Source organism: Procambarus clarkii, chromosome 24 (genome assembly GCF_040958095.1).
Source record: "Procambarus clarkii isolate CNS0578487 chromosome 24, FALCON_Pclarkii_2.0, whole genome shotgun sequence".
NCBI classification, from domain to species: domain Eukaryota; kingdom Metazoa; phylum Arthropoda; class Malacostraca; order Decapoda; family Cambaridae; genus Procambarus; species Procambarus clarkii.
Genome location: NC_091173.1, coordinates 22,592,777 through 22,620,286, shown reverse-complemented (window position 1 = coordinate 22,620,286; position 27,510 = coordinate 22,592,777). Strand labels below are relative to the sequence as shown.

Genomic DNA, 27,510 nt, shown 5'->3' with positions numbered 1-27,510 from the left:
GCTCATGCTGTGTGTACCAGCCTTGGTTGCTCACTCAGTAACTGAGGCTCTCACACCCAGAAATGTTGCCCACAATTTTTTTTAATGGCATCTGTTTACAAGAGCCCTGAGGAAGCTGATGTGAACCCCGTGTAGCCGCCGGACTTTTAAATCCTGCACGGTACCCCTACACATATGATGTGGTGTGCAATTCCGTGGCAGTTACTCACCATGTCGTATGATGTGTTGCGCAGTTTAAGGGTTAAGGAGTCCCAGTAATACAGTTGGATTTGTTCTCGACTCACAATTGATAATTTCTGGTTCAAATCTTGGGCAGGACAGAAATGGTTGGGTGGATTTTCTATCACCTTATGCAGCTACTGTTTACCTAGCAGTAGATAGGTACCGGATGTCAGTCAGCTTGTTGTAGGGATGCATCCTGGGAAGGGTCAGTAATTCATCCCTCAGGAGGACCTCGATATAATCCTAACATGTACTGTACATACAAACTGGTTAACTGTCCCCCGACACAATGAATTATTATTATAATTTAACATTCCATTTGCATCATCCTGGTGAATGCTCACCAATGCCATGTCCCACATTATCACTCTTGGCCATAACAAAACAACCCATCCCCTTCTCAAGAGACATTCCCTAAATTATCAAACTCCCTTTTTTCATCTACATTCCCTTTCCCAATTCGAATGAATTTTCATTCATTCGAGCGTAATACACCAACTCTTCTATTTTCATATACTGTATTTTTTGAGCTAGTCCACTTATAGGCTCCATAAAGCAAGATTCTTTCTGCTTGCACTGTACAGGTAAGTGCCAATCAGAACAACTTGACATTCTGCACATTAGAATTCTGCAAGAGTACTGTACTATGATAGACACACCCTTCTCCATGAAAGCAGGAAATGGGATAATGAATAACTGAATGTAGTAGATACAAAGATGAGCTAACATGTGATATCAAGGTGGCAAAGGATACAACAAAACACTGACCTTGTGAGCCCTGTCAAGCAGAAGTGGTTTAACGTCTCCAAACATTTGACGTAGCTTCAGGCGCTGCTTGATAGTGAGGACATTGTGGTCGTGCGAGAGAACAAAGAGCAGTGTTGCAGCTTCGTCCCTTGTATCAAGCTCTGGAGCAACCTAACATCAATAAATTACATTATTGTTAATGAGTTCTAATATAAAATATTATTATTTAAATTTTCAATATCAATAGAACATCATTCAGCCAGACTTGCTAAACTTATTTTATTACACTCATTTTAAACATTGATTTAAAATGTAACTAATTTGATTGCAGCATAAACCAAACCAATGTAACAAATAATGAAAACTACTACATGCTATGATTTTCTGCTAGCTCATCTATCTATGCATTAATGCGACATTGAAGGGCTTGCTATAGGCACAAGGCTTAAGGAGTTCAATATACATTATCAGTAATGCTAAAAACAAGAGCCTCACCTGTCGAGCCACTTCCCATACTTCCCTCAGGTAGCAATCAAGGTTTATGTCACTGTTTCTACCCAAACGCTCCACTTCGCACTTGATACGTGACCACGTTACTCCATGCTCTCTTTTTTGAAAATAAAAATGAGTGTTAATTAAAACTTTTAGAATAAGAACATTACTACAGTACTTAATAGTAATGCTATGCACCATTGTAAAGCAGCTCACAAAGTGCAATACTTTTTCAAAATAGAAGAATCAGTTGAGTATTGAACAATCCCCTAAATAAGGGAATAGTCTTACAGGAAACTGCACTACTTGGGTGAAGTGATACCTATTTATCTTGTATTCAAATACTGCAGCACAATAAACTATTGGTCTGAATCCTAATATCATAAGTGTTGTATATAGATATATCCGACGCTCCATATCCATAATTCATAGAGACGGCAAGGATTCATCTCCAGACAACCCACCTACACACGCTATACTGTACATTAATAATATACATTAGAATCCAAATGAATTTACCTTTTAATGCATGTTCAGAAAATTCACGCAAAGCCAAAATTGTACTCTTCTCAATAAGAACAATTCAAACACTGGAAAACTCACCATTATGCACTCAAAACTTGGGAATTAAACAAATTCAGATATCCCTAATATGTATAGATCGAGTGTCGATTGAAATAAATCACGAGAAAAAAGCTTAAAACTACGTAACCAGTGTTACCTGGCATTGAACCAGGTGTGTGGGTCAGTACACTGTGGTCTGGTCAACCCGGCTGTTAAACATAGCTGTTCCCATGTATGTATACTTTCTTACTTTCTTTCTCTCTTTCCTTCTTTCCTTCTTTCTTTCTCTCTTTCTCGCTTTCTTTCTCTCTTTCTCGCTTTCTTTCTCTCTTTCCTTCTTTCTTTCTCTCTTTCCTTCTTTCTTTCTCTCTCTTTCCTTCTTTCTTTCTCTTTTTTTCTTTCTTTCTCTCTCTCTTTCTTTCTTTCTTTCTTTCTTTCTTTCTTTCTTTCTTTCTATTTTTCTTTCTTTCTTTCTTTCTTTCTCTTTCTTTCTCTTTCTTTTTCTCTCTTTCTTTTTTCTTTCTTTCTTTGTTTTTTCTTTGTTTTTTCTTTCTTTCTTTTTCTTTCTTTTTTTTTCACGGAATCGGTATACTCATTTTTACGACAAGAAAGTGCGCCCTCTTGATTTGAAGGAAGGAAGGGAGCCTCGTATTGAGAGTGAATGAGGCTGTGCCCACCAATCAGAGCAGGAAACTAGCTCCGAGGTGGCGAGGGCCGTATAGAGTAGTTAAAAGGGCGGGGCCGGTTAATTTTGTTATAAAAGGAATATTCGAGGACCAGGTGGAAAGGACAATTCATGTAAATAAATTGAAACAATATCATGCTAGAGAGGAATTAGAACTGCCTTCAGCAGGTCTAGTTCCTGACTCAGCAGTGCTGACTCATGGCTTCACCGACGAGTCAGGGGATGAGGATGACCCTCTGTCATCGCTCGTCAGTAGTCAGGTGCAGTCTCGCCACCCTATGGTGACGAGATCTCACGCTATACAGTAAAGTAACTTCCTTGGTTAGTATAATTTAGTATTCATTAGATTTTCCTGTAGAGGCAATGAGGTGAACTATTACTATACTTAACTCGGGTAGCAGCTTTTACCGTGCCCTGGGGTTCCACCTCCACCAAACCCAGAGTATATCTATGCTTCCGCTGTGTTGTGTGTCTGTTCCCGGTCTGACTGGTACACCGACCCAGTTGTTCCAGCCACACGTGAACCCTTGTCTGTAAAGACCGAGGGGGGGAGGCACGTTACACAAAGTCCTCCCCCCACCAGACCCAGTAACCCATACATCAGTTACTTTGGGGATGAGTGACTGTCCAAGAGTCACTCAGCCGGATGAGCGAGCTGTCCACATATAGCAGTCACCGGAGGTGCCATACAACGCCGGGGTAGCTGTCTCGCTATCACCACTACCCACCTGCTGCGTCATCAAGACTGCAGCCATTCCAGCAGTGTTGGAGGAGAGGTCAAGAAAATGGAAAGCAAGTAACAGTGCTCAAGGGTTTCGCCGGAAGATTAATGATTACGTCATCTGAAGCAACAGGAACGCGGAACTAAGGCGGTCACAGGTGGAAGGCACGGTCTCCCTACAGAGTTCCGGGATTCGCCAAAGAAGGTCGCAAAATTGCCTCCTTTGGCTTAAAGTCGGCGGTACAAGGGTATACACAGTTGGTGTTTACGGCCTAGTAACCTGGTGACATCAAGAAACGCCTGAAATGACATGAGCAATGATGGAAGACGGGATTCACCTGTTCTGCAAACAAGCAACCCGCCTCTACGACCCTCTGACACCACTCCTGTTACGAGACACCATTGGTACATCCAGTCCTCCTCTGCTGTGGTCATCTGCGCTGTCACATTTAACATCAAGACTGCCGTGTGAACTGTGATTAATATGAAGGCGTGTGGACTGTCGGGAGCCAGATCAATGGCCAAAGTAATAGTATTCTACAGCTGTCACTTGGCACTCCGCTCTACTACACTCTGTCGCCATTCAAGAGTACCGGATGGGAGTACAAGAGGACCAGGTATCGACGTCGGCGCATGGGAGAAGCAAGATCGACAACATCATCGTCAGCGACTACATTCAGCGTCCATCAGCATCAATTTTTTTTAATTACTCATTATGAACATTTGGTACAAAAGATAAAGTTGGCTCTGAACATCTGTATAAAGAATATCTGGACACTTTTGTTTAAATGTTGAAAACAGTTTTAGAATCACAATACTTTATAAATGTGGGAAAACAGATTTAAAATAATTATTCTGGTACTGTATAATGATATATGAAAATTCTACTCTATAAATTGGTCAGTAATTAAAATCAAAGCCTCCTGTGTGATTGTCTAGGCCCAGAATAAACGGTTATGGAAAATATTGTGTGCTATTTTTTTTAGAATGTTTGGACACAAGAGAGGCGGACCAATATAAACATTGACTCTATACAGTGAGTGCGAACACTTGGCTGTACAGTCAGCTGAAACCTGTGATATAGTATAGTAGGAATTTCTTTTTATATATTTTAGATACATGTAATAAAAACTAGGTGTGTTCCTTAGCATGTCAAGGTTGACATTGATTGGGGAGTGGATAGTACACGGATGTGAACTTGGTAGAATTCAGTGGTACGCCCCCGGATGACAAAGTTCAGTCTGTAGATATAAATTTTTATGTTTCATGTTGAGCATGGTGTGTCCGGCTCTAGGGGACACATGAGGTTGGCTAGTGAAGAGTCAAGGGATTTTAATAGCTAGTCTTTGCTGTTAGAGTAGGGACATTTTTATTTAGCTATGTCAGTAAGTGTAGGATGTATGTTTCCTGATGTTGGAGGATTGCTGTCGGTTGACAGCCGAGACATTGATGAATTTGAACATGTTTATTGTGATGTTGTTGGACAATCTGATGATTGTCAAATTTTCTTAGTTAGGTTAGTTAGTTGTTTGTGGCATGAGTTTGAGTTTATTGAGGATTTGGGATACTAAACCTCGTTACTTTTCGAGGTAAAATTAACAAGGTTTACTAAGTTGCTTGTGCAGGGGGTTGTAACAAACTAGTTGTTGTAGGAATGATCCAGAATGTTCTATCTACGCATGGGAGAGTGGGAAGTTGGAACCACGTGTAGGGACCTGAGACCACGGGAGCATCCCTTGGGGGGATTGCCGGTTGAAATAATTGGCGCCTTTGTATCACAGTTTCGTACAATGAATTATTCCACATTATTCAGTAATTTAGAGAAATTAGTCTTCATTCAAACTTTATAGTATTACTGTTTATAGTATCGAGAGGATCCTAATTGTCAGGATAATGAGTAAGTCACCATCAGTGACGTCACTAGTGGGACTAGTCTCAGCCGCGGAATCATTTGGGCGACCTTAGGTCACCAGTGTCACCAAAGCTCCATATTATTGGTATTTCTCAAAGGTCAAATAGCCATTTTGTAATTGGAAATAGCTCTTCCCTAGATGCTTGCGTAATTAACTTCAGTTAAAAGAATTTAACCAATCTGGGTCGTTCAGTACAACAGAGATTAGTTGTTGAACTTAAACCCCTACGTGTAAACGTAGTAAGCTCAAGGCATAGGAATACCCAGCCTGCTTCTGTGTAGGACAGAGCGACTCGGGAAGAGGAGTGTGGAACTAGGAGCGACCCGGGGAGGTGGCCTCTATCCACCTTCCCCTAGACAAGTACACCCATCGCTGGTAAACATAAAGGTATAGTTGCTAAAGGTTTTAAGTGTAGGAAGTTGTCATCTCATTGCCTTTTTTTTAAGCCAGGAAGTGTTCAGCCAGGAAGTGCTTTGATTTCAGATTTTATTTAGTTTTGAATAAACTATTTAGGTAGTAAATTGTCTTTTTATTAATTTCCATTTTATGTAATATTATTTACAAGTCCCGGACCACGTGGTGCCCACGAGGCCGAGTTGAGTTGGGCCGGAGATTCTAACACCAAGTAAGAATTCATTATCCCTTTGATTTTAATAATTCAGCACTTTAACGTAAAATTCATCCCTCCCATATATTACTAGGGGGGATCAAGCCCCAAGGTTTATTGATTAGCATGATCGATTCAGACCTCGGTTATTGCTCAGTGGTAATGGTCTGGTGGTGGCAGCGCAGAGCGATTCTAGAGTTTTGCTAGAAGTCTATTTTCACGTCATAAGGGTTGTACTGTAGAATCTTAAGCCGGTCAAACGGTTTAAGACCACGTGGCGTGGGGTCAGCTCAAGTATAGCTCTGGGGTCCCTTGGTTTGAGTAAGTGAATAAAGATTACGGACGGGTGTGGAGAAGAAAGTAGAGAGAAACCCCCACCCGTGTTACACTTTCTTTTTTCTTTCTTTCATTTTCCTTTCTTCTTTCTTTCTTTTTTCTTTCTTCTTTCTTTCTTTCTTTCTTTTTTCTTTCCTCTCTCTCTCTCTCTCTCAAACAAAAAACCCTAAGTACAACTCTTGCCGGAGCAGCAATTCTCACCAAGATGACTGGGAATCACTTTGAACATCAGGGAATATATGTAGAAATGTTTCTGTCCAGTTACATGTACAGTTGCCATGATACTGATAAAGACTATTAAGATTGCCATCTCATTAGCACCTTTCCCGGCTTCTACTCATTTTCCCACCTCTTTGTACCCTATGTACTTGACAGCCTGGACCTAGATTCATGAAGCTCCATGTATTACTTTGTTAGTACAGTACAACCTCGATTCAACGTACCCCGATTCAACGAATCTCCGGCTAGTTTGCACACTTTTCAGACCGGATTTACTCACCCGGTTCGACGAACAATGGTTTGCCGAAGCGGGGGATGTTCGGATTTGCTTACGACGTCGAGACAGAGTTCACAGACTGGTGGAAAACTTTCACATTCTATCACAGATTACAATTATTAATTCCTTCATATGACAAGTTCGATCATACAAGTGGACCACACAAGTGGACCGCACATGTGGTCCACAAGCTTACGATGTTGGGACAGAGTTCACAGTGGTAGAAAAACTTTACCATACCATCACAGATTACAATTAATAATTCCTTCATATGACAAGTTGGATCACACAAATGGACCACACAAATGGACCACACAAGTGGATCACACAAGTGGTCCACAAGCTTACGATGTTGGGACAGAGTTCACAGAGTGGTGGAAAACTGTTTCATTCTATCACAGATTACAATTAAAAATTCCTACATAAGACAAGTTGGATCACACAAGTGGACCACACAACAAGTGAATCATATGAACCAAACACCAGCCAGAATAGTCCACAAGAAGTGACGCATATTAACCAAACACCAGCCAGAGTCGTCCACACAAGTGAACGACTGAGTTTCAATGATTTTCGTTCACCGATTTGTGGCACACGTATCTTTGTAAATCAATTTAAAGGCTGAAGCGTGAATAGCTAGCTAATATGTTGAAATCTTCTTATATACATTTTCTGTGATGAAACAAGACGAGTGAGGGTGGACAGATAAGGGAATACTGTACAGTAAATCTCACTTTACAGTGAGGTTTCACTCACTTTCATCTGTGTTGTCATAGTTCAGTGACCCATGGCTTTGAACATTTCACATTAATAAATAATTTCTAAAACTGGTGTTTTAATAACTCTTTATTATCCTAATTAAACTAAACTAAATAAAACCAAAAATATACTGTAATAAGATAGATATCTCCTATTTGAGAAATTATTCACGTTATTGGCAGCGCAACTCCGTCACGAGTGGACGGGTCTAATCCCTGTCCATACAACACCATGTTTGTTGTGTTCGATTTCGTCGCCACAGTTCAGCGATCTACGGCTTCGAAATAATAAAATTAATAAATCAGTTCCAAAGTATTTTTTATAGCTCTTATTACCGTAATAATGTTGCTAAACTAAATATGTAACCCAAAAATATATAATTTGATGTAAATTGAATATTTAAGAGAAATATATGTTACTAGAAATCGAACACAACACCAGGCAGTGTTTTGTTCTATTTCATCGCCACAGTTCAGTGACCTACGGCTTCGAAATAATAAAATTAATAAATCGGTTCCAAAATAAGTATTTTTTATAGCTCTTATTATCGTAATAATGTTGCTAAACTAAATATATAACCCAAAAATATATAATTTGATGTAAATCGAATTGTTAAGGGAAATTTGTTACAGGATCAGGCTTAAACACCAGCCTTCTTTAGGGTGTACGTATAGACTTAGTCTGCGTTCGTACAGTATGCACCCAGTGCCCTTAGCTTTGTCTGCGATTGACGTACAGTATTTATCCGCTGGTGGAAGAATAATCGTGGAATTTACCATTTTTTTACTACAGCTCTTTGGTTATAAAACAAAATGTCTCAGGGGCTTACTAATAGTGCCTTATTAATGCTAAAAATGAAGCAATATTTTGCAAGAACTAGTAGCAGAAAATCAACCAGCACGAGAACAGCCGTACCCAACACGAGAACAGCCGTACCCAGCACGAGAACAGCCGTACCCAGCATGAGAACAGCCGTACCCAGCAAGAGAACAGCCGTACCAAGCACGAGAACAGCCGAACCCAGCACGAGAACAGCCATACCCAGCACGAGAACAGCCGTACTCAGCACGAGCACAGTTGTACCCAGCACTGGTACAACAGCCGTACCCAGCACAAGCACAGTTGTACCCAGCACTGGTACATCAGCAGCCAGCACCAGCTCAGAAGCAGCTGAACCCACAGCAGCAGCGAGCACCAGCAAAGCTGATGCAAACATCTAAAAACATCATGTGCAGCGTGAACAGTTAGAACAAGTGTTAAATTTAAGTGTGTACACAGTGTTAAAATTAAAGTTGCAGTAATTTTAGTGTACAATAGTTTTCATAAACTGTATTGTAGTACTCAACATACAGCAGAACTACTTTTAATCAACACAGTGCTAACGGCATAATGCACTGCAATACGTATTTAATGTTGAGCATTCACAACTTCATGAAACTTCAAGATGGACATAACTTCAACAGTAAGGTAAATTTATGAATTACAGTATTTTTTAGTAGATAAGTAATATATAGGTACAGTATGCAATATGATAATGCATTTTTATTGTGTACAAGAAAAAAAAAAAGACTGGCACAAATGCCTCCTGAAGGTTACCTCTTGCAACGAATCCAACGCTCCAACGAACTGGGGTTGGTCCCATATAGTACGTTGAATCGAGGTTGTACTGTATATGTGCTACGAAGGTTCCTAAGTACCTGCTAAGAATGCGGCAAAGTGCGATTCATTGAAGTATGCTTATGAAGATTTTAAGTAGTTCGCTAAGTATGTGGGCCAATAGGCCCTTTGCAGTTACTTCCATCCTTATGCTCTCATATATCCAAATAATACCCATTGTTTCCGTGTTCTCTCTTGTATTTGTCGAAAGTTTGTTCACCTCATCCAAAACTGTTGCACCATGTCACCTCACCCAAGTGCGAGTATATAAGATGGATAAGCTGTTTAGTGTTAGCATAAGTAAAACTCTGTTTAGTGTTTTTAGGTTACAGTTGTGTGTGTAAACTAAAGTCTTTGAAAATGCAATAAGTTATTATGAAACGCGTTCAAGCGTCGCGTCAGACTAGAAATAAAAATGAATTTTGGAGAATTGATTTTTCAATTACCAGCAACAGTAAAAGAAACATAAGAACTATTGAGAAAATTTGTGTTAGAAATATTAATCTTATTTTTTCGGTCATATTTAACATACATACATACATACCTGTACATACATACATACATACATATACAGTACAACCTCGATTAAACGTACCCCGATTCAACGAATCTCCAGCTAGTTCCCACACTTTTCAGGGTGGATTTACTCACCCGGTTCGACCAACAACGATTCGCTGAAGCGGGGGATGTTCGGATTTGCTTATGACTTCGAGACAGAGTTCACAGACTGGTGGAAAACTTTCCCATAGATTACAATTATTAATTCCTTCATATGACAAGTTCGATCACACAAGTGGACTGCACAAGTGGTCCACAAGGTTACGATGTTGGCACAGAGTTCACAGAGTGGTGGAAAACTTTCTCATACCATCACAGATTACAAATAATAATTCATTCATATGACAAGTTGGATCACACAAGTGGACCACACAAGTGGACCACAAGTGGTCGACAAGCTTACGATGTTGGGACAGTGTTCACAGAGTGGTGGAAAACTGTCTCATTCTATCACAGATTACAATTAATAATTCCTTCATAAGACAAGTTGGATCACAAGTTAACCACACAACAAGTGAACCATATGAACCAAACACCAGTCAGAATGGTCCACAAGAAGTGACGCATATTAACCAAATACCAGCCAGAGTCGTCCACACAAGTGAACAACTTGAGTTTGAATGATTTTCGTTCACCGATTTGTGGCACACATATCTTTATAAATTAATTTAAAGGCTGAAGCGTGAATAGCTAGCTAATGTGTTGAAATCTTCTTATATACATTTTCTGTGATGAAACAAGATGAGTGAGGGTGGACAGATAAGAGAATACTGTACAGTACTGTACTGTTCACTCACTTTCGTCTGTGTCGTCATAGTTCAGTGACCCATGACTTTGAACGTTTCACATTAATAAATCATTTCTAAAACTGGGGTTTTAATAACTATTTATTATTCTAATTATCTTGAGAGGATTTCGGGGCTTTTTAGTGTCCCCGCGGCCCGGTCCTCGACCAGGCCTCCACCCCCAGGAAGCAGCCCCTGACAGCTGACTAACACCCAGGTACCTATTTACTGCTAGGTAACAGGGGCATAGGGTGAAAGAAACTCTGCCCATTGTTTCTCGCCGGCGCCCGGGATCGAACCCGGGACCACAGGATCACAGTCCAGCGTGCTGTCCGCTCGGCCGACCGGCTCCCTCTAATTAAAAATAAATTTAATTAAACTAAACTAAAAAAAAAAAATATATACTGTAAGATGATAGATATCTGCTATTTGAGAAATTATTCATGTTATTGGCGGCACAACTCCAGCATGAGTGTACAGGTCTAATCCATGTCCACACAACACTATGTTTGTTTTGTTCGATTTCGTCGCCACAGTTCAGTGATCTACGGCTTCGAAATAATAAAATTAATAAATCAGTTCCAAAGTATTTTTTATAGCTCTTATTACCGTAATAATGTTGCTAAACTAAATATGTAACCCAAAAATATATAATTTGATGTAAATCAAATATTTGAGAGAAATTTATGTTACTGGAAATCGAACACAACACCAGGCATGTTTTGTTCGATTTCGTCGCCACAGTTCAGTTCAAGTATTTTTTATAGCTCTTAACGCTTAAACTGCACATGGCGTATATATACGCCCTGAGTAACATATCCCACCGTGCGCATGGCGTATATATACGCCCAAGGGTGCCAGGCCCGATTCAAATGGCCCGCGGCTACACGGGGTTCACATTAGCTTCCTCAGGGCTCTTGTAAACAGACACCTTTTTTTTAAAAATCGTGGGCAATATTCTCAGGTGTGAGAGGCACCGTACTGTTGGAGCAACCAAGGCTGGCGCATGCAGCATGAGCGAACAGCATTGCTGTTCAGCTTGTGACCACAGCATCACCGAAAAATGTCAAAATAAATATATCATTGCTATTATTTAGCGATGACAATATTACAGATGACCCCTGACTGTGATATAAATAACCAGGGTTGTGATAATAGCTGGATTGTTATGGTGAACACAAATGTAGATACTTATATATAATGTGTGTATTAGTGTAATAACAGCAAAAGGATTATGCTGGGAGGAGCCAGCCTTGCCCCATGCCCACGACCACGACCCAGCCCACGACCCCATGCCTTGACTAGCAACTTCGTTGATACGCGTATGAGCGACCGATCTCCTGGTTCCTGGTGGCATGGCCAACCCCGCCTCAATTTACCAGCGCCGCTCCGCTTAGTGACAATCGTGCTTGTAAAGAATTTCATTATTTTTGTGCGTTTTTGTTTTTTTAATATAAATGTAATTACAGTATTTTATATCATGCCATGGGGTCCCAAGAAAGTCAGTGGTAAGATTCAACCTAAGAAAACACATGAGAGGATGACCATAGAGGAAAAACAAGAGATCATCCGTAAAGATGAAAGTGGTATGAGGGTTGTTGATGTAGAGCAGAGGATGTCCCTTCCTCATTTATTAAGAAAATGTGTGCAGTATGGGAAGAATTGCATAGTTTTGTTGAAAAGTGTCAACAGTGAGGGATGCAAGCTGTAGCAGGCCACTGTGTTAACCTTTTTAATGACTATGTAATGTCTCACTTCAGACAAATGTTACAACATAGGAAAAAACAAGTGTCGCTAGACAGGTTCTTAGTGAGAAAACAAGCAGTGAGCCACAACCAGATCCTGGTGGTATGCAGGCAAAACGTAGGAGGAGAGAGTACCCCAGAAAAGCTATCACTGCCTGATGTTATAATGGAAGTGGACTCCCCTTCCAAACACTACCACCTCTCCTCCTCCTCCTCACCATCTTCCATACACCAATAAGAGTCCTCATTCAAGTTAAGATATACATACAGTACTGTATTGTAGCTAGTACAAAATGAGTTATTTGGTATAAAATGTATTTCCAAGTTAATATTTTTGGGGTGTGGAACAGATTAATTCAAGTTACATTATTTCTTATGGGGAAAAATTTGTTTCGACTTGCAAATTTTCGACTTACGACCTGTCTCTGGGAATGGATTAAATTCGTTAGTTGAGGCCCCACTGTAAAAGAATTGTATCTAAGTCTAACAAACATTACTATCTCAATGAAATAATATTTATTTGCTTCAAGACTTACTTCATTCGTTGGCGTCGTTCTTCCCGCTTAATTGCCAAGACTTGTGCTAAATCATACTGTTCCTCTCCAATATGTCGACTTATGTTTGCATGTAAGCGCAGGAATGAGGTCAAACGAGGAGGACCTAGAACTGCACAAATATAAAACTATATTAGATTAAATTCATATTACTATACAAGTTCAGCATACAATCTTTACAAAGGCACACCTGATTTTTAATAACTTGATTTGCTCAAAATATATATCAGCTTATACACCACTCAATATACACTTGCTTATTTACAAGACAAACTCAGTCAACTTATGAACCATTCAAAACCCATATCAGTAAACCGCTCAAGGTCCCACTTGCTGTTGCACAACTCAGAACACAAATGCCAAACACAAATGTGCAGGGCACCCAACGAAAGAATCATGATTGCCTGGGAGCCCTGAGACTTGCTGCTTGGCACACAGGCAAGTTCGGGAAACACAGGTAGGGGCCCAGGAACGGTTCTGGGAACTAAGGAGTCCCAAATCCTGAGGGGCCCCCGACACCAGAGGCCCCAGGGTATATTAAAACAAACCTGGAGGAGCCATACAGACCACTCCTAGAGAAAAGTAGAGCTGCAGCCACCACCAAGCAGCAGTAACAAGTGCCCAAACACCAAAATGACATAGGGAGGGGAGGGAATTATCAGGGGAAAAGTGCCAAGTTATTACAACTATACAGTACTTGGAAGGGGCCAGTATAAGGATTTGGAATGGGACGAGGGAAAGGAATGGTGCCCAACCACTTGGGCAGTTGGGGATTGAATGCCGACCTGCATGAAGCGAGACCATTGCCCTGCCATCCAGCCCAAGTGGTTACATAGGGAGGCCCATCCTGAACAAAGAGCAGAGCACACTTTGAAAGGCTGCCATTACCTGCAACAGGCACAGTAAAAACAATACTACAGACAGCACTACAAGGCCCACCGAAGGCCCAACAGTAAAGGGAACCACAGGGTCCATGAACCAGGGTTGGAACCAAAAAGGCCCCAGACACATGGTAACCCCCAGTGAGGGTGCAAAGAAGAAAGGACCGATCTGTGTACCATGAATAAAGGACGAAAGACACAGCAGGAAGAAGTATTCATTGTTCCCAGAACATAACCCCCCCCCCCCCTCATGAAGAGACCAGGACCACTAAACATCCTCATTAGCACCAAGCCACCAGCATTCACATCAAAACAACAAAGGGCAAAGGGCAGAAGCTTCTCCAATGGCAGCACCATGAGCCTGAGCAAAAGTGAAGGAAAAATAGGAATGTCACCAAATGAGACCAGCATAACCCCAGAGAAAAACGTACACACAAGATAGCACAAAATTCAAATCCTCCTTATGGCTCCTACTGATTTTCTCATTGATACATCACATTAATGTGATTTCTTTGTGCATTTTATGTACATGTTTGCTGATGATGCTAAGCTATTAAGGGCAGATATGAAACTTAGATGAATGTCATGCCCTTCAAGATGACCTGGACAAAATAAGTGTATGGAGGAACACTTGGCAGATGAAATTTAATGTGAATAAATGACATGTTATGGAATGTAGAATAGGAGAAAATAGGCCACACATACAACTTACAAATTGGGTGTGTGAATTCCATGTGAATTCACCAACGGCCTCCCACTCGACCCTTTCTAAATCTAATGAAATTTTGTTATAAAGTAGCCCTAGACCCCAAATGAAAATGTGGAAAATATTAGAGCTCAATCTGCTTTGGTTCTTAAATAACAGGTCCATACTGAATGGGCTCTCGTCCCGTTAATGCGTAAATAACCACAAAAATTTACCAACTTTGACCCTTTGTTAAATCACGACAAGTGCCCAGTGAGGTGTAAAATTTGGCATACCAGGGCAACTTTTGGTGCAGAATACAGCAGTGTAATCAAAAATGCAGTTTGGGTAGCCATTCAGCTACCAATCCATGCTAATATCACTGCCAATATATCTCAAAATATCTCAATTGAAGATTGAGAATTTTGAAGAATTCTTCAAACCTAGAACTTCAAGAACAAGCAGTCATTCAAAGTAAGGAAACAAAGCTGCTAAAGAAATATTAGAAAGTTCACTTTCGCAAACAGAGTGGCATACAATTGGAACATGTGAGGTGGTGATAAGAGGCCAAAACCATCAGTAGTTTCAAAGTCATATGACAAAAAGTACTGGGAAGAAGGGACACCACAAGTGTAGCTCTCATCCTGCAAGTACATACACTTATGCATTTACACCTTGCCAACTATTGTTTCCCTTCTCTTATTAATGTTATACTTGCTTGAGAGCAATTTTTTTCTTTTTTGTTGTGCCTGTGACTTTCTGGGCAGCTACCTCACTTTTGAATATCTCTGATCCCCACACCAATGAGTGAACCAAATTCTGATTCTGATTTCCAAGAGACTGCATAAATGTCAGACTTGGTACCATTGGGAGACTCTGCGGTACCAGTGCCTCAGCTCCGAGGAGCAACTGAGAGGACGAGCACAAAACTACACAATACGTTCATCATTTATTCATTAATTAAAATCATCATATAATATGAACATGTTGCAAAATTAGATTACTCACCTCTTCCACCATGTGGTGCCATCCTGTACTGATTCTGGGAAGCTTTTATTCTGTTAAGGTATAAACAAATAACAATATATTAGTGGATAAAATTTTGTGAAATCTCAACAGAATCCTATTTTCAACAAATTCACAGCAAATTTGTGCATGGTTGACATTTTTTGCAAGATATATAGAACAAAATACAGAAGGGGTCCCCATTACTCAAGGATGCACTTCTGTAGATCTTGTGCAATTTTTAATCATAAAGTAGTGTCAAGAACCTTTAGAGTTTCACCGACAAATAATTTCACTGGTACCGTAGCAACAAAGTCACTAATGTTGAAAATAAACAAGAGATTTGCCAATTTATCGATACCGTGTCATCCTATCATCTAATTTTCTTTTTTAAATAGATGGGTACAGGAGCAGTTTACTTCTGCCTCCTATTAGCAGGCTTCCGATTGCCTATGCCTGGTGTAATATTTACCAATCTGCTCACAAGCAGGTTCCCAGTCACTGTTGGCTGAACATGGATGAACAGTTAAGAATCAAAGACCAACTCTCTCACTCTACCCATACCTCGAACCTGTGCCAATATCAGTCATGAGGCACAGAGTGAGCATGCTACGGCTACACTAAAGAGATTGGGACAAACATATTATGAAACTTTTCTGTTTTAACAAAACAGAATCTAGGGATATGCCCATAACATGCAACATAATAAAAAAGAACACTGGCAAATTAAAGGACTCATAAGCCCCAGGTGTAGATGAAATTCAATCCAAAGTCTTAACACTTTCGTCCCACGTGGATGTCTGCGACATCCACAATTAAAATATTTGTTAAAACTATTTGTTTTCCGATCATTACGAAACTAGTTTCAAAATGCTCGCCTTTAGATTGTGAACCATTTGAGATCAGAATGAAAGACATAGCATGAAAACTGAGTTGAGAAAACTGAACAGAGTATACACATTTTATTGTAGGTGGGCAGACTGGCGCTCGCTACTGGGTAATGCTCAGCGGACTTTCTTGTTTGCTGTGGGTAGCGCGCCTGTTTATTTTTATCTAATATACATATATTCCTTTAGAAAATTCTATTGTGAACAAATTGATACCAAAATGAACGATGTAACACGAAAATTAATAGGTAACGCTCATGGATAACGCACAGCCGATTTTCAGGTTTGCTGAGAGTGGCACGTCGGGCTTTTTTACCTTAAATGCATATATCCCTTTAGAGAATTCTATTGCGAACAATTTGATACCAAAATGAATGCTGTAACACGAAAATTGAAGTGAGAAAACACATTTTAGTGTGGGTGTTGTGGGTGTGCGGATGTGTGCTCACTCACGGAAAATGCATGGCGGATTTTCGGGTTTGCTGAGGGTGGCACACCAGACGTTTTGACTTTATATGCATATAAGCCTGTAGGGAATTCTATTGCGAACAATTTGATACCAAAATGAATGACGTACAACACATATTGATGTGAGAAAACTGAAAGAGTAGTACCCTGTACAGTGGAACCTCGATTAACTAATATACAGTAATCCATTATGGCACTGAGCTCTTCATGTGAAATGCTCGTCTTTCAAAACGAATTGTCCCATTTGAAATACAGTATTGGAAATAAAAATAATCTGTTCCACCACCGAAAAACATCAATATGATATTTGAATATTTAAATAATGGAGCAGCCCGGGACCCCCTGATGAACAGCCGAAGGCGGGACCACAGCCGCAGCAACACTTCTGGAGGGAAAGACAAGGAGCGGCGCAAGAGCCCGAAACAAGACCCAGCCAGGTCCGAACCCGGGACGGAAACAGAAGGCACGGCCTCCAGATCACCAGGAAACCAAACCCAGCAATCTAGAAAGAACCATACCCCTGGCGAGCAGACAAGCGAACCGACTGGGAGCCCACACCAGCCAGTCGTCGAGGTAGGCCAGACACCGAATCCAAGGGCAGACTCAGACAGGGCACCAAGATCCGGTAAAGATGTGTAAATACACCAAGTGCCAATTACAAAATAGGGAAGGCAAACAAAAGTGGCAAGCATGAAGCCCCACCACCAACTGTGCCAGTCCCGGAAAACTGGAGAAGAATGTGCCAAAAGGAGACCTGGAGGTCCAGAGGTACCATCCAGGCACTTGGCCCCAACAAAAGCCGAACAGGAGACGCAGGCTGTAGTAGTCCAGAAGAACCATAGATTCGCCAGGCCCGTGTCTGCATAGAGCATACTGGAACCCCAGAATGATGGGGTGGAACGACCACGTCCAACGCACCCACCAAGATGACATGACGAAGCGCAGGGGAAGAAGCCCTCCCCGCCAGCCCTGAACCCCCAAAAAGGGGGGAGGAGCCATCCGCCGCCGCCATCAGAGGCCAGAAGACAACCAAAAGCGTCCACTAACTGCGGGACCATGCGAGAGTCAACAGAGCAAGCTGCTCCCCCAGCGCCCCATCAACAGAAAAAGTATACACACACATATACACATACAATATATATGAAAAGAAAATTACAAGCCGCCGGCCAAGCGAAAAAGGCACAAAACTGCATCAAAAGGCCCACCTCAACAACAAAACCCCAAAGTCCCAGCCCGACCACAACGCGTGCCAAGGCCCAAAAAGATCAGTCTGCAAGCCTGGAAGACCCCGGAACGCCAGAAGGCAGAACCGGGTCACACATGAGGAAACAAAGCCCCCTGAACCCACAAAGGGGGCCCAAGAGGAAGAAACCTCCGAAACGAAACCAAAGAACCCAAAGGAACCCAGAAACGAACCATGGGGGGGCCCAAACCACCACATTTGCTGGCGGAGCTACACCACAGAAAGGCAAAGCACAGCCCCCAGACAGAAAACCCGTAGGGAAACGGACAAAACAGACCGAAAACCGAGGGACAAGGTGTGGGAGCAAGCATAACAGACAGGGACTGAGCCCAAACCCTAGGACCCAGACCCAAAACAGACAAAACGGAAAACCCGGTGTCAAATCAACACTCAAACGTTCCCAGAGGAACAGAAGACGGGCAGAAAACACCAGAAAAGCAAAGAAACGACAACAGGAGAATAAAACTCCTGAAAAAGGTGAAAAAAACTCACCCGAGAAGCTCGCTCGCACACCGAGGCGCATGTAAACAAACCGCAACACCGCCCTGGTGGCCACGCCGGGAAACTGGCAGAAGAAAATGGCCGCCAGAACAGAGGGCTGTGACCGACACAAAAGATACGAAAACACGCCAGCAAAAGTGGGAAGCAAGCAGACTGGAAGGTCGAAAAACTCCGCCTAGACTCAGAAAACCCAGACAGGGGCAAACCACCCCAGAACTGCTAGCAGGCATCCCCCACAGCCCCGGAACCAGCAATAGAGGCCCCGGAGCAGAGCCGTCTTCCAAGCCCTCCGCCCTTAAAGAAAAGGAAGAGTCCATGGGAAAGGCAGCAAGAAAGGGCCGCTGGTAAGACCCAGAAGCCTTGGCAGGAGGAACAGGCTCGAAAACCTCCGTCCCCAACCCAAACGGGGCAGCCCCCGAAACCGCCCGAGTCAGGGCCTCAACTAAACCCCGCCCCGACCCCGAAACCCGCCGACGGTCCGGAGCCAGGAACAGGGAGGGAAAGGGGCGAACAGCACCTAATCAAAATGGGGCGGCCTCGAGGCATCCGAGTGGGAAACACACCTAGCATGTTGCAGCAACCTAACCCACCCTGCAACACGGATGCCGCCTGTACTCTGAACCGTAATAACATCAGGAGAGTACTGGAGAACAAGAAGAGAATCTCTCTCGCTAGACTCCAGGTCAAGGTGTCAGTGACCCAACAGGCAACATGACGTAGGTAAAAATAGCGACTGTCACCCAGAGACAAAGGCACAGCAATCAACTATCCCGTACGAGACAGGTTGGGACCTGGAAGACACATACAATAGTCCACCGAGCCCTGACAGGGGTTTCCAGGGCCCATAGGGGTAACAACTACGGGAAACCCGGGCAACGTGTTGCTAACCGGTTAAACATCCAAAATTAACAAGGGGTAGAGTATAACACTGAAAACCCCTGCGACGTGAACAATCACAGGGGCCTAGCAGAGAGCCACCAAACACTACCAGTGGAACTATAGCCACACTAAGCAGACCTTCACCAGGCAAATGAAAATAAAAACAAAAGAAAAACCCTGCAAAAGTACACCGTCTCCAGAGGCAACAGGAACCATGCTGTGCAACACCTTGACCCCTAACCAGCACAATACCAGTCCCTACCTAGGGCCAAACAAGGGCCCCAAGTCCCAGCTGGCCCCAAGGGCGAGGTAAATGCCGAGCAGCAAGAACCTCTACGGGAATGGTTCCCGAACGCCCCAGGGAAGATAACCCTGTTACACAAGGGCAGTACTCACAGGGCGCTTAGGGAAGTCAGCCACTAAGCGCATGCACTCATCCGGCACTGACGAGGTACTACTGGCCACCGCACAACACAACACACGGCAGTGAACGCCACACAAGGCAAACACCGCCTAGGAAGCTGAGGCCAGAGAAGCGTCTATCCCGGTTGACATTAGCTTGCAAACTGATGCTAGGCAGCCGGCGCGGTAGGTCCGGGGCTCCCCCATCCCCCTCTTGGGGGGTGGAGGGCTGCGCGGACGATCGGTGCGGCAGTAAAGTGTGATGTTTACTTGTTTCCTTGGGATTGTAGGGAGTTTCTACCTCTCTGTTCGGTTTTTTGTTTTAGTTTTTACCATGTGGGGTTTGTTTTGTCGTGCCTACCTTTCTGGGTGCCTGGCCCCGGTCGATGGCAGATAAGGAAAACCCCAACCACAAAGGGGTTTTCCAGGGCCATTGCTCCCTGAAACCTTTCTGAAGGGGCCAGGTTCTGGCGCTGGTCCCTGGTAGGTCTGAACTCCTTAGCTAATGTCCCAGTCTAATATAACATACATTAGCCCGATAAGCTCCAGGGAGTCGTAGGGGCTCCCCCAAGAAAAAAAAATGGACAAATGTCATAAAGATTCGTTCAGTGTTTGTCAGGTAGAAAGCTCCATTATGACAATCTTTCTTTGTTTCAAATGTGTTCAATTTATTTTGTATTTTTCATTTATTTATTAATAATGGAGCAGTCTACCTGCCACACACTGAATGAACCTTTATGACATTTGTCTGTTTTTCAAATTTGTTCATTTTATTTTTAAGGATCATGGAGCAGCCTACCTGACAAACACCGAACGAACCTTTTCAACATTTGTTCTTTTACAAATTTTTTCATTTATTTTATTCTTCAAAAAAATTCAATGCTTTGCAACACCACAGCAGTCACCCCTTTACATCCTGGTATCATTAGCATCATTAAAAAAAAAAAAAAAGAGCGTTGAATGTAAAGAAACGCTGGTTAAGAACGGCTTTAGGAAACCCCTTGTTGTTGGGAGCATTCTATGTCTGCCATCGACCGGGATAGGCACCCAGAAAGGTAGGCGCCCCAAAAACCCTTATTCTGGTGAAAATATTGCTACTGAAAGCCGAATGAGTGAACAGAACTCCCCAAACAAAATTATCAAACTAGCATGACTTCATCACGTCGCCGCACCACCGTCTGCATAACCCCCCCCTCCCCGGGAGGGGGAAGGGGAAAGCCCCAGACCCTCCACGCCGGCAATCCAACTGGCAGTTCTTAGATTGGATGTCAAAATACGCGAAAAACACCGTTGACCGGAGGGAGGGAGGGATGCCGGGGAGCCTCCGGGACTCGCCCAGAAAATGGCGTTTTATTACATTCAACACTGGTTTTCTGGGGTTGCCCCGTAAGCTCCCCAGAGCTACCTCACCACAGATAAGGAAAATAAGGAAGGAACCGGGAGGCGGATGCCACGCGCCCTAACCTAAAAAACCAAGACCCTGCAGACCCGAACCCCCGAACAGGGACGAGGGAAGAAGGGAATGCGAACAACCAAAACGCGCTAACGACCCCAGAGGCCTAGACGCGCAGAGAACTGCGAGAGAAAAAAAAAAGGGGACTGAACAACAAAGGAAGCACCCCTTCAGCTCGACCAACCAAGCAGCAACCCAAAGACCAAAACGAGAAGACAATAAACCACCCAGGCCAACGACCAGGATGGCACCAGAACTCAAGAGCAGGCCGAAGGTGAAACAACGCCCAGGACAGCAAGTGAAACAGAGCAGAAGGAACCTCAACACCAAACGCAAGCAGGAGTGGCTCCGCAGCACCAGCCATTACAAGGTGACAGGACACGGTCCCAGACGACGGTCCCGGAACAACCCCGAAGGGAAGACAAGCCAACCCAATCAGAGACCGAAGGAACCTTCGCAGTGATAGGAAAACCGGAAGGACCCCCAAGAAAACCACACATCGTCTCAGAGACGAAACATGCAGGTGGGAGACCAACAACGAACCCACCAGTGCCGACACAAATGATGAGAAACGAGGACCACAAACAAAAGCAGAGCCCCACAGGACAACAAAGAACAAGCTACAGGGACAAAGGAAAGTCACTTAAGACACACGCAAGGTGACCAAACAACACCACACCAAACACCCCTGTTAGGAGCCATCGACGCAACCCCGCCAAGCGGGGAAGAAAGTAAACAAGGATGGAGCAGTGACCAAGGGTGGTAAAAGCACTTTTGTACACGAAACAAGGGGTATAAATTGGAGAAGTGTAAATTTAGGAAAGACTTGAGGAAATATTGGTACGGTAACCGGTCCGTTGATTTGTGGAACCAATTACCGCGTAACGTGGTGGAGGTGTGGTCCCACGATTGTGTCAAGCATGGGTTGGACATGTATATGAGTGGGATTGGGTCGTAAGAAAGAGGAGCGGCCTCATATGGGCCAATAGACCCTCTGCAGTTCCTCCGTTCGTATGTCCTTATGTTCGTATGCACAAGGAGACACAGCAGGAAGCCAAGTACCCAAAGGAGCCACAGACATGAAAAAGAACCTAATCAATGTCAGAGGAGATAGGAAGCAGAAAGCACTAGGAAGCTACGTGGTTATCTTGAGTTATCTTGAGATGATTTCGGGGCTTTTAGTGTCCCCGCGGCCCGGTCCTCGACCAGGCCTCCACCCCCAGGAAACAGCCCGTGACAGCTGACTAACACCCAGGTACCTATTTTACTGCTAGGTAACAGGGGCATAGGGTGAAAGAAACTCTGCCTATTGTTTCTCGCCGGCGCCTGGGATCGATCCCGGGACCACAGGATCACAAGTCCAGTGTGCACTATGTCCCACAAGTACGAAGGCCCCTACATTGTGACAGAAAAGACTGGGGATCTCACGTACAAAGTGAGGCACTCTGACAAGCGTAACCAGGTAATGCTCGTACATGTAAATCGGCTGAAGAAGTTCCAAGGCCCCAGGCCCATTGCACTAACCAATGTTTCCATTTCCAGTGAGGGAGGGGATGATTGTTCTGGGGACCCAACTAATCTCATTTTCAATAATTCTAGTTCTGTGAATGCTGTGGAGGAGGGACTGTCCCATTTGCAGATGGCCCAACGTGAAGAGGTGCAGTCGTTGCTTGATGAATTCTCCAGTGTGTTCGGGGAGGTCCCGACCCAGACTGATGCCATTTGCCATGATGTCAAGTTGACGGACTACACCCCCATTCGCCTTCAACCCTATCGGATGAGTCCAGAAAAGAAGGCCATCGTATGGAAGGAGGTCGACTTCTTGCTCCAGCACGGCCTAATCCGGCCGAGCCAGGGCTCTTGGTGCTCGCCCTGCCTTTTGGTCCCCAAACCAGACGGCTCCTGGCGATTATGCACCGACTATCGGCAGCTCAACAAGGTGACCATTGTGGATGCCTACCCGCTGCCCCTCCGCAAGGACTGCATCGACGAGCTGGGAAACGCCAAGTGCGTCTCGAAATTCGACCTCTCGAGGGGGTATTATCAAATCCCACTCACTGTACGTGCTAAACAACTAACTGCATTCGTGACTCCCGAGGGTGTTTTTGAGTATCAAGTGTTACCGTTCGGCTTGCGTAATGCCCCTGCCACGTTCCAGAGGCTAATGAACTCTTTGCTCGCTAATGTGCCAAATTGTCGGGCGTATTTAGATGATATTGTGCTCTTTGACAGTAATTGGGCTGACCACATAGCTAGGTTACGCCAGTTGTTCGCAATCTTGAAAAAGGCAAATCTTACCTTGAATGCAAAAAAGTGTCATTTTGGCCAAGGCACAGTGACGTACCTCGGTTATGAAGTGGGCCAAGGAAAAGTGTTACCTCGGCAAGATAAAATCAGTGCCATTCTGGAGTATCCAGTGTTAAAGTCTAAAAAGGACGTTCAAAGATTTATCGATATGTGTGCGTACTATCGACGCTATTGTCAGAACTTTTCCAGTGTTGCCACTCCTCTCACAGACTTGTTGCAGAAGGTCGTCAAATTTAAGTGGTCATCAGACTGTGCAGAGGCATTTAAAAATTTGAAATTGATCTTAGCGTCCGCCCCAGTGCTTGCTAGTCCAAGGTTCGACCGACCATTTAAAATTTATGTTGACGCGTCTGACTCGGGTGCTGGTGCAGTGTTGTTGCAAACTGGGGATGATCAGGTGGAACACCCAGTATATTATTACTCTGTGAAATTTGACAAGGCGCAACGCAATTATTCAGTGGTAGAAAAAGAGGCGTTGGCGCTAGTGTTAACATGTAAAAAGTTCGAAGTTTACCTCACAGGTAATATAGTGGAAGTGTACACGGACCATAACCCACTGGTCTTCCTCACTCAGATGAAGGGTAAGAATAAACGCATCCTCAGGTGGGCGTTGTACCTACAGGACTTCAATCTTTCCATTACCCACCTACCGGGCCGACTCAACGTGATGGCCGATGCTCTGTCCAGGCTGCCGGAATAACAGTCATCTAGGCCACAGGAAGCCATATACCAACTGTCACGCTTTAGTTATTTTTTTTTAGGTTCTCCTGTGACATTAAATATTCCGTGTCCAAATGATTTACTTCCCTGTTTTTTTTTTTTTATTATTATTATTTGTGTAAGTTTTTTTTTCTTTCTTTGTATTGAACTCCTTTGTATTTTTCTTGCAGAGAAATTGTTGTTTTTGATTTATTTTTTTTGTCATATATTTTTTTTCTTTTTATTCTCTGTATACTCTTACAAAAAAATATGACTACTATTCTAGTAGTCACATTTTTTTTTTCTCTGAAGGGGAGAGGAGTGTTACGACCCTAGGTTCTTCAGTGGAAACCAGAGGTCAAAATTGAACTAAATAAGCTACGTTAGAGTAGCAAAACGCAACTCTATGTGTCTTTGTTTGTATCTTCCCTGCCAGACGTAAGACTATTCTTGTTTCTCAAAGAGCATTTAAAGACTGAGCTGGGGGTTGATTATTAAATAATAACATAGGCACCAACTATGTTTACTAATACTTTAATCATTTGTAAAGTAACAACACGTTGCATAGGGGAAGATTTTTAATGTGCTTAGCTGCACGATCAATTAGGCTCTTCCCGGCACCACACGATGCGGGAGGCTGATCTGGGCTGAAGCGGCCTTCTCTGGTTGCTGGCTGTGGTGAAAGGAACCTCCTCCCCTTCCTCTTCGTTTCCTTATTTCTGTGTCTTGTTCAAGATAAGTATATACTGAGTCCATTATTCAATCTCTGGCATACTCTGTTCTATGTGTAGAGTAGTATACTTTGTGTGTAGTAGGTGTTTTTAGAGTTTATATTACTAGTTATTCTAAAGGGGGTTCCATTGGAACCACGTGGTCCCCCTACCCTAAGCTGACTCTAACTTCAAGTTATTCAATAGTAGAGCTTTACCCTAGCTTGTGTTCAGTGTAAAACCATGTATCCTGCTTATGTGGACCAAGGCTTTTAACGTAAGGTAGTGTGGTAAAGTTATTATTATTATTGTTATTGGTGTGAATGTATATGGGGGGGCTGTTAAGGGGTTAATAAATAATTACATGAATTATAAGAGTATCGTTCTTCCAGTGTAGGAGATCTTGATCATTCCCTAGACTGACCTTGTTGTGTAGCCAAGTAGTCAGCACTACTTCTAGTTTCCATGGGGGCCGGGCCTTACTGATCTCCCCAAATAGATACATCTTTATTCTGACTGACCTTACCCCTGAATAGCACTAGGTTCCCCATAGCAAGCCCACCATATTTATTATAACAACATCCTTGACGCCATTAGTAATGCTCGGTATTTATCCAAACTAGACTTACTCAAGGGATACTACCAAGTGTGTTTGACAGAGCGAGCTAAGGAAATATCTGCCTTCACCACTCCTTTTGGCCTTTACAGATATGAACGCCTTCCATTTGGACTATGTAATGCCCCGGCCACCTTCCAGCGAGCTGTCAACCGCGTCATCCATGGCTTAGATGACACCTACGCCTACATGGATGATATCATTGTGGCAACTAACACCTGGAACGAACATCTGCTCCAGCTGCAACGATTGTTCGCCAAGCTCCTGACAGCCGGCCTCACCATCAACTTGGGCAAGTCCACCTTTGATAAAGGTAAAGTGCATTATCTTGGTCATGTGACAGGGAGTGGCAGCCTAGCTCCGTTAAACATACACACTCAAGCCATCCAGCATTACCCACAGCCTACCACCAGGAAGCAACCCCTGCGCTTCCCTGGTCTTGCCTCCTACTACTGTAGGTTTGCGAAGAATTTTAGTATGGTAGCGACACCATTGATCACTTTAACCAGCCCCAAGCAACGGTATCATTGGACCATTCAGCAAACCATTGCTTTTGAATCTCTGCTCTGTTCTAATCCCATTCTCGCCTCGCCAGATATCATGAAGCCTTTCATCCTCCATGTCGACGCCAGTGGTACTGGCATCGGGGACGTCCTGATGCAACAACGAGGCGAGGAGGTTCTACCTGTTAGCTACTACAGCTACAAGTTAAAACCTCACCAGAAGAACTACAGCACTATCGAAAAGGAACTTCTCTCCATTGTCCTGAACTTACAGCACTTTGCATCGTACCTACAAGGTGCTCGGTCTACCACCATCTACTCGGACCACAATCTCCTACGCTTCTTGCAGCAAGCCCAATTCACCAATCAACGACTTCTACGATGGGCTTTGTATCTGCAGAATTTCAACCTGGAGATCTTCTACATCAAGGGTTCTGACAACATCATAGCAGACGCCCTCTCCAGAGTCTATGAGGTAGAGGCAGTTACACATACCACTCTACCATCAGAAGAAGTAACTTGACCCGTTCGAGCAGGCTTCGGGGGAGAGTTGTGACGGTAATCTCTTTCAAGAGAGATTGAGCCTGCTCTTCCCTACGTAAAGTTACTTATATATATACAACACTAAGATGCTACCTTCAAGATAAATCTACCAGTAGCACAAAACGTTTTGACCAGGAGGCAAACGTACCCTAAACTCCCCCCATTCCTCACTCCCTTCATGCCGGCTCGCCACCGTCATCAACCAGCAAACTACCATTCCAGCCTGCCTGCTTCTGATTGGTGACCCGCCAACTGCACACCTGCACCTCAGCGCCCTCTACCAAGTCGATGTCTGGGCTTGAACCAGCCATTGAAGTTAGAATATCCTTATGCTCTCAAGCTGTGAACAACCAACTGATATACGCTCTGTTTATTGGTGGAGGTTCGCAACTAGCGCTATATTCTCAGCACCTGTTTATTCATTTTTCTGTCTATTTTATTTGTAGAGTAACGTCACCCTTGTTCTTAATTTTTATGTTATATTTTTTTACTTGTTTGTTTGCACTGTACATAGCCAAGGGATTCTCTTTGTTCATAATTTGTAAAGTTAATTAAGGTTTCATTGTTCATTCTATGTGTTTTACGTGTCTTCCCTTACTTTACCACAGACAACAGCCAAGCAGTCGATCTTTTTTTTCTAAAATGTGATAGGCATTGACACTAGCCATTAGGAGGACTGCCAAGCACCTACACTTCTACACTTTCCCGTCACACAGGTAAAACACCTCCTTCACGGTCCACACTTTTACTCTGACAGAACTCACATTCAAAGCAACCAGCTTAACCTTCCTATTACCTGCCTCACACTTCCTGGACTTCTTTAAAGCAGCAATTCTTGATACAAAAGCAAGTTATGCCACCCTCCAGCACCTGTTTAGTTTTTAACCA

General features: G+C 43.4%; 1 protein-coding gene across 1 annotated transcript in view; it reads right to left on the bottom strand.

Annotated features, from left to right (window-relative positions):
• Window positions 1-27,510, bottom strand: part of obe (activating signal cointegrator 1 complex subunit obelus) — a 565,443-nt gene that overhangs the window by 529,565 nt on the left and 8,368 nt on the right. The window contains exons 2-5 of the mRNA XM_069330748.1: window positions 15,415-15,464; window positions 12,823-12,952; window positions 1,465-1,576; window positions 991-1,140 (exon numbers count right to left, since the gene is read on the bottom strand). Coding sequence (XP_069186849.1) covers window positions 991-1,140; window positions 1,465-1,576; window positions 12,823-12,952; window positions 15,415-15,436 — 414 coding nt within the window. The 5' untranslated portion in view covers window positions 15,437-15,464. The remainder of the gene's footprint in view (window positions 1-990; window positions 1,141-1,464; window positions 1,577-12,822; window positions 12,953-15,414; window positions 15,465-27,510) is intronic.